Source organism: Notothenia coriiceps, unplaced genomic scaffold, assembly GCF_000735185.1.
Source record: "Notothenia coriiceps isolate Sejong01 unplaced genomic scaffold, NC01 NC01_scaffold00015641, whole genome shotgun sequence".
Classification (NCBI taxonomy): domain Eukaryota; kingdom Metazoa; phylum Chordata; class Actinopteri; order Perciformes; family Nototheniidae; genus Notothenia; species Notothenia coriiceps.
Window position 1 is genome coordinate 76961 of NW_011348342.1, and position 8849 is coordinate 85809.

General features: G+C 39.1%; 1 protein-coding gene across 2 annotated transcripts in view; it reads left to right on the top strand.

Annotated features, from left to right (window-relative positions):
* The first annotated feature begins 3311 nt into the window (after positions 1 to 3311).
* rab11fip5a (RAB11 family interacting protein 5a (class I)) overlaps positions 3312 to 8849 on the top strand; it is a 21148-nt gene continuing 15610 nt past the window's right edge. For both annotated transcript variants that reach the window (XM_010775349.1, XM_010775350.1), the window contains exon 1: positions 3312 to 4064. In XM_010775349.1, coding sequence (XP_010773651.1) covers positions 3685 to 4064 — 380 coding nt within the window. In that variant the 5' untranslated portion in view covers positions 3312 to 3684. The remainder of the gene's footprint in view (positions 4065 to 8849) is intronic.

Genomic DNA, 8849 nt, shown 5'->3' on the forward strand with positions numbered 1-8849 from the left:
AGAGTGAATACCTGGTGTATACACATACTATACAGAGATGCTGTATGAGAAACCAATGTGATTTTGGAAAATTGCACGATATAAATCTATTCTAGTAGACCTCAACAATGGAAATATGATCAGTAGAAATGGCCATGAAATGGGACCTTTAAAGCCACCAGACTCCAATGACAAAAAGACTGATTGTACCTCACAGAAAACCAAAGTTATTATTCTGCTTCTGCCTCAATTGGTTTGTTTATTCTGTGACTTTAGTGAATCTGAACCATAAATGTAAAACACCCAATTCACAATACACACAATAGATCAGATAAAGCACATATAAATCCTTCAGTTCCCTGTCAGAAAGGTTATTTCTGGGATTCAGGACTAATTTGTGCCCCACTAACAACATAACCCTGCTGCCTTGTGTGTGTGCCTCATTTGTTTATGTGATTAGTTCAGAGTGTATACATGTCAGTCTGTCTGTGTTCTACCTGGATAGGTATTTTGGTGGATGTTTGCTGTCAAACAAGATTTGTCGTGTTTGTTCCTCATGCCATCCCGGTATATTCCTTATTTAGTCTCAAGTTGCTTTTCCTCTGTTTTTGCATTATAGCCTCCTCCCTATGTTTGGAGTTTACTTGTAACCAGCTTCCCATTTCTTCAAAATTGCCTTTTGTTTTTTATACATGTTCTACGTTTGGGTCCAACTGACATAATCCAAGTAAAACACAAGGGGATGCATTGTGATTAGACACAGGTGGATAAAATCAAAATGGTGCCAAACAATCACAGGAAGCATGAAAACCCAAAGACAGGAAGAGAAACCAGACATTACACAGGGATATTGGTTTCCACAAAATAAAAAAACACAAAAAAACATAAACCCAGATCATGACAGTATTTCTTCCAAAATGTATTCAAGTCAATAGACTCATCAATCCAGTAATTGTCCATATCATAATTTATTGATGCTTAGCTTGATATGTGCTTTAAAGAGACTAGATATCCAAAACGTGTGTAGAAATCTAACACATATTTAGTGCCTCACAACACCGCTGAGGTGTTGACAGCTACAGGCAGACTGGAATGCCATTACTATGAGTAAATTAACCAATTAAGTACTTCTAACCTGAACTAATGATCCCTTTCACAGTGTGTCTAGATATGAGGGAAGGTTGTCCACATTCAGCGACAAATTCTTCACTTCATTTATTGATTTTCTTGCGCTACAACACCAACATCAGCAGAAACATTACCAAGTCCTGCCAACAGTAACTTGCAGGCAGACCTAACCTTGCATACCCCCCCGCTTGTATTGGTACCTTTCACAGCAACATGCACGTCAAGTTAGCTCAGACAGACTAAAGAAAGCAAGTCAACTGGGAACAAAGTCTTTTTCACAATGACAGCTGGGCAGATGGGGGAAAAAAGGGAGGAAGATGACTACAGACATGCACAATTTATTTGTATGCTTTTACCATTACTATTCTGCTCATTTTTGCAGCCTTTTCAAAACAAATTGCACAGCTCTTTTTACTTTAAACTCAAATATTGTGTGACATATTATGTCATATAACTTGTGACAAACTGAAACTGATTCTGATTGTGATTAAAACAGCTTAATGAATGTACACTAGCAACCACAATAATACTTAAATCCATTAAAGATAAGGCTAATAGTGGTAATGATCATATCATAAAGCCAACAATAAAATAATTAAGTACGAAATAAAGAAAATAAAAATAATACAAACTTAAGGTAGCACTGGTAGGGACTTAATATACAGAGTAATTGTAGCATCTGTGTAGGGGATTTACAATATGCAAAAATCCCATCATTTAACATAACGAAACGATCATGTGGAAACACTAACAGGATGTGCCAAATATATATATGAGATGTGGTAAACTTAAAGGTGGTGTAGGTAATTCATTTCAGAAACAATTTTTGTTATCTTCCATGGAATGCTCTTAACATCCCGATAGCAATGAATATATTAAATGGTTCGACAATAAATACATTGAAAAATGTAATCTGTGGAAGCCGTGGCGCTGTAAAAAGCTAGACCAATTATTTTCACCGGCCCGGCTAAAATAACTGGATGGCCTACCTGCCTGTCAGCCTTCCATCTGTGCACAAACTTATCTCGTGCCCTCATTGGTCATGTGCGCGTTGGTGTGTGTTGGAGGAGGGGCTCTGTAGGGAAGTCTGAAGGAAGGGGCAGATTTTTTTCGGCTGCGTACTTTCAAATTCTAGCGCACTCGAGCTGGTTTCTCCATTCTTACCTACCCTACCTCTAAAACAGTGGAAAAGAGAATTTGCTGATTTCCTTTCGACCCCCTGCAGAGGCCCTAATCATTATACAATATATAATTATATACTATCACACTCTATTTGTGAAGCACTTTCTGCAGTGCAAAGATAACAATACAAAGAGGCAATATGCAGTGCTTTTAGCTAATATCAGCTGATATTATAGCTGGACATAGCTATAGCTAGACAATGACATTGGTGTTAACTATTCAACAAGCTAGCAAGCGTATAAGGTTATCCAGGAAGGTAAACTTTACATCAGGAACTTTTATTTTGTGCTGTTTTGGGTGGCCCCTGTGGACAAATGTCGAAGTTTTGCTCCTAGCTAACACCGTCTTGATGCGTAAAGATCTTTATCTGTTTTGTGCATGTGTGTTGTAGACAGCCTATTCAATCGTTATATTGGTTATTGGTTTACTTGGAACAAACTATTGTTGAATAATTGTCGGTCATAATGCTAATCATCATCACAGAAAACTTTGCTTGACAAATAAAAAATGGTTATGCTAGCTAGATTGAACTATTAGCGAGTGTAGCTTTGTTTTAACCACCAACCGCAAAGTATATGTAATACCATTTATCGTAATGTGTATCATAAATCAAATTGAAATATGTGTCTTAGTGTCTTGTGAAAATGTTAAAGCATGTCAACTTTACACTTTACTACTACTACCAATTTGTGCACTTCACATACATTCTGGAGAGAAGGATCAATTAATATATATTGTTTTCTTTTAATCAAATTGTTAATAGTCCAGAAGTGAACTAAACACGATAAGAGAATGAAATGAACAAGTTGAATGCATATCTAAATAGGAATCAGGTTGAACTACCAGCAAGCTACTGCAAAAAAATGTAGCTAAACTAGTTTAATTACATTTAGTTCACTATCCCCAGCACTGCTCTCGTAGTGCAGAGGCCTCCCTTAGGGCGTCTGCAATCATGACAGCCAAAAAAGAGGCGAGTTTGACATTCTTTGAGAGGAGGAGTGGACATGCTTTGGTGGAAACATCAGACCCTGAATTCCTGCACAGTGCTCGGGCTATATTCTGTTGTGCATGCAGCCCACATGTGTGGAGTTAAACTTCCTCGTCCTGCAGAAGAAGAAGGAGGATAGAGGGCGTGACGTCGCTGCCCGCAGAGAGGCCCGCACGGTGCAGGAGACCGGGGCAGAGAGGCAGGAAACACCGCAGAGTACACACCGAGCACCGAACAACCGGCAACTTTGCAGAGGAGAAATACAGCCATAATGCGGCACCGCCCGCCGACCCGCCAGCTGATGTGACAGTGCAGACGCAGGGAGGAAGCGGCGGACACCACCACCTCTCCCCGGTTGCCTCGCATTGTCGCGGTTGTCTGGAGAGAGGAGGAGGGAGGGGGGGGACATGTCCTCGCTAACCGTGGAGGAGGACCAGAAATGGTTACCGACACACGTCCAGGTGACTGTGCTGAGAGGCAGGGGCTTACGGGGCAAGGGCAAGCATGGCACCAGCGATGTGTACACCATCATCCAGCTGGCGAAGGAGAAATACTCGACCGGCGTGGCGGAGAAGACCACGGAGCCCGAGTGGAGGGAGGAGTGCTCGTTTGAGCTGCAGCCCGGCGTGCTGCAGGGCGGCGGGCGGAACGGAGGCTGTCCGGCCGGTGCAACCGAGCTGGTACTCATCGTGATGCACCGGGCACATATGGGGATGGACGTGTTCCTGGGACAGGTTGTGATCCAGCTGGATAAGGTCTTCCATGAGAGTAGATGCGTGAAAAACGAGTAAGTTTAGCTGCACATGAATGTCATAGTAATGTGTGTGCATGCTTCTTTCTGGTTTCCCATGTTCATTGAACTCATCAGGGTTTTCTGATCTGCTTTTGTCCTTTTGTTGAGTTGCTACTCAGTTTGTTTTCAGATATAAACACAGCTGGTGCTGCACCAGGGCCCTGCAGACACACCCTCCCTCCTCCCACAAACTATCTGACCACGATTCACCTCACACCAAAAACCTTCTAGAAACATCTATCTCCCCTGCTGCAGGGTGTCTACACTAGGTTGTTTTGTTGTGGGTTGTTAAAATGTGGTTCCCAAATAGATGAGGCTTGATGTAGAGAATCAGGGGGATTAATGCCTGGCCCAATTCCAGGGATTATCTAACAGATTCATGATCCCAGAGCAGCAAGGTATTTTTAGCATAACATGTTGTTTTACAAAAGCCCACCCACCGAAGTTAAGAGGTGATGTGAAGTTAGATGTTGCTACATTGCAACATTGTAATGGAAATCGTCACAAACAAAATTACCACTGGTATATCAACTGCTACTGTTATGTAACGTTGAATTATTAGTGAATGGAAATTAAATGCTTTAATGATGAATAAGAAATCAATTTGACAGAGAAAGTCTTGATGAATTTAAGTAAATAGGGGCTGTGTTTAACAAGAGCAAAACTATATGAAAACAACTGTTTACAAACTCAACACACAACTCATGCTGAATAATCCAAGTCTCATTGATACTCAAGAGATACTTTTTTGATGGTGAAGTATTACTTTAAACATTTGTCAAATCTCAAAGGCAGTTTCCATCAGTTTATGATCAATATGAGTTTTTTAACTCTCAGTTGCTTCTCACAATTATTTTCATCATTCATTAGGCTTTATAGATTAATCGTTCGGTATATAAAATGTCAGACAATAGTGAAAAATGTAATATATACGTGTTGGATTGTAGGTTTTTGCATTTGTTAGCATAGAAACAAGTTGTCTGATTTAGTGGAGAGACTGAAGGCAGACCTGGTGTTTACTCCCGATACATTTAGCTGAAACATGTCCTGCCATCAAACCATAATGAGATGTGGCGGCATTTTGTTTACATTCTCCAAGACGAAGCACAACATCTTGAAAAAGGATAGTTGGGGCTTTTTTGCGCAACTTTAATAAAAGTTTCATACATTTTGTCTTAAACCTGACCTTAACAAAATCTAGACTGAGGCTATCTGCCTTTTTATCCTTTTGGATAATCAGAATACCTTAATTAGTCCCACAGATGGGAAATGTACGTTGTTACAGCAGAAAAAGAGCCAAAGACAGCTTAATGTTACTTATGTTACATGCCAAATGTAAAGTTGCCAAATTTAGAAATAACTTGTACAGAAAATAACTAAAAGTAATACAACATGAATAGAATCACAAAATCAATTTTAAAGAAGTAATTATAATAGTAATACAAAAAAGCTTTATTTGCAAAACACTTTTCATAATCAGGATGTAGCTAAAAGTGTTTTAACAATATGGCACACAATAAAAACCTTTTGTATTTCAAACGTCTTTTTTTAATGTGATTTACAAGATCAGATAGTTATCAGATCAGCATTAAAAATATTTGTACGAGTGCCAGAGTATTTTCTGTCCAGCAGTCCAGGATGAGTCAGATTTGGTAGATGATCCAGGACATCCCCCGTCTTTCTGCCACCCTGTACCCTGAATATTTTGGCTTGTCGTGTACACAAACGTTCCACTCTTCCTCTTTAGTTTCCCTGTCCTTTAAGGCAGCTTTCTCTCAGGTAGACGTGTGAATATGAGCTGAAAGGAGAAGCAGTCTCCTGTTGGTCACCTGAAGGTTAGAGTTAGTCAGGGATGTTAAAGCGTCAGCAGTTTGTTGTCGTGGTACATTCAGAGTCTCCATGTGGTATTCAGTCAATCTGGGCTGGTCAACACTTCCCAAAGTCAACACTGCTCATGTGTGTCACGTCTTTGAAAAAAACATCACCTCTAGTTTGACAGCAAACATCCACCAAAACATGAACCAGATTTCATGAGAAAATAGTTGTTTTTGTGCTAATTAAGGCTAGTGCTATAGAACGAGATGTTAAAGAGAAAATCTACTATTCAAATTGTGAATTAGCCATCAAACCTGACTTCGATATGATTTTCAGTCTCAAATATCTACGACCTAAAATATATCATGTTTTTTTGTTTTAAAAGCAATATGCTGAAGCTATACTCTCTACAAAGCTACTAGACGCCATTGACGAAACAGTAGTTTTTCATTACAGTGTTTTGGTAAACCAGTATCTAAAACGGGTAGTTTGTTAAAAATGTGTGATTAGGGTAATTCAGATCTAACCCTAAAACACCAGATCAAGTGTCAAGTGAAAGTGTCAACAGCGGCTATTTTTCTGAGCTGAAATCACAAACTTGTTTACCATCTCAAGTAAAAACGGATGATTTGGCTTTTTTCTTTTTGCATCTTTGAGAACTAACTAACTAAGTTTTGCAGTATATTTAAAACAATGTTTTTTCCTCAGAATGATTTATGGTTTTGGGCTATTCCCAGTAACACCTTTAAAGTAAAGCTGTGATTTGTCTGATCGTTTAGCTCTCGTGATAGAGGACGTATAAAAGGTTCTTCAAGGCTGATATTTTGGTTAAGGTGAGCTTTGTTTGCATAGTGATAAAACCTCAAAGGAGGGAAGAATAGCGGCAGTAAAGTGTGATAATAAAAGTGCAATCAATTAGTGGCTGTCGTGCTTTTAAAACCAACACACACCTATAAAGCAACATCAAAAGATACTTTACTTACAGATGACCACAATCTCTTTTAAATATGTGTTTTACAGAGACGGAAGTGTCACATTTAGTATTGCAGAGGTTGAGGACGGTGCAACAACTCCTTCACTGCAGTTTCTAATATTTATAAAGCTCTTTAGAGGATGTGGGGGGCGTCACTGTGATGTAGTGCTCTGGGTGGTACATTCAGCAAATGGAGATGCGTCAGGTTGAAATGGCTCTTTCTTCTGAACCTCAGACTTGTTTTATTTTCTCATCAGTTTTCACACAGTGTTCCTCTGAATCAGCGTGTTCCAGGCAGTAAAAATGAAGGATGAGGTTTACTTTTAGGTTTTGTTAGGTTGGAGAAGATTCATTTTTTTCAGCACGTGATGGTTAAACTAGCGAGGATGTGCCAGAGGTGAAGACTCAAGTTGTGGACCTTGTGACTTTAGCCTCTCGAAAAATGGAAAAACATGAGAGCAAAAGTGTAAGGAAGAATTTAAATGTAATGTTTATCTGCTCTATCATGAGTTGCAATCGTTAGCATGTACAGCTAACTAGCCTTCTACTTACAGTATTCACTTATTAACTGCTTATAAAACCACATCATTACAAAACTGCATATTTGATGCATAGTATTTTCCCACTTTATAGAAGGCACTTAAAGATGCTATCAGATTTTAGGCTAGCGTTAGCAGCTCTAGCTTTTCCTATGTAAGCTAAGCAGACACAATGGGTTGTTGGAACAAGATAAAAGTCATATCCTTCATTTTATTTCTTGTCATCTTACATGTATAATAAAAAAGCAAGAACAAGGCTGTTTATATACAAAATGTCCATTTATTCTACATGATTATCAACTTGTTAGTATGCTGCTATTTTCCTGGGACGTGTTAGCTTTAGCCTCGGTCATTTAGCACATTATGATGTATCAAGCCATGAAATTAATGTCTGATCCCTTTTGTAATATCCTCCATTGTTTAACAGGAAAAACGCATTTAAAAAGTGAGCTGGACACACTGTTCTCCACTAAATTATTGAGCTAACATTAGTTTTGAAGAGCTAGCTAGATGAAGCTAATAAAATATGCTAGCAACAGCTGTCTTTAAATGTAATATACAAACTGTTTAATTTAATTTTGCATCACATTTGATATAGTAATTTGATAACCACAAGTTGCTGCATTACAGTGCGTCCAGTATTACACCAAACCAATATTCTGGAAGAGAGCGACCCTCTAAATAACCAGTTATTATTATTATTATTATTATTATTATTATTATGAGCTTAAATTAGGTCACAGTTATCACAAATTAGCATTGAGAACAGCAAATCAACCACATGAATGCTTTTTTTGTAAACATGTCCCAACACGTTCTGACCTTTAGTCGCCAATTTGTTCAGTAAATGTGAGCAGAGCAGCTGCCCATGACTGTCTGGCATGGGAGGATGCAGTGGCTGTGGTGTATTTGCATGTTGAGCTATCAGTTTAGAGCAGTTTCTTGCGGTAAGGTTGGTGTTGGGCGCATTCCCCTGCAGGGTCTGTCAGGAGGCAGCTGCAGAAACACCGTGTACAAAACAACAGCAGGCAACCCACGTCTTTAACAAAAAAAAAGAGATTTGAGGAGTTTTTGACTTCACATTATTTCCCTTAATAATCACGTTCTTCCCAAGAGATTAAGGTTACCATTTCAGGTCTTTTTTTCTGCAGATCAGTGATTCTTCTAGGTGTTGGTGGGGTGTTTATTGCAGTGCTGATATTTTCATTTTAGATGTTAGATTTCAAAACATTGCTTTTTTTCCATTGCTGCCTCAGTTTAACCCCTGTCATATAGTTTATCTACAGGAAGCAAATCTCTGCTGTTGTTTCAGACAAGTGAATGTTACTGAGGCAGGCCTGAGAACTATCTGCTGTGTGTGTGTGTGTGTGTGTGTGTGTGTGTGTGTGTGTGTGTGTGTGTGTGTGTGTCTGTGTGTGTGTTCGAGTATTATCTCCTAAAGTCTGCAGAAGA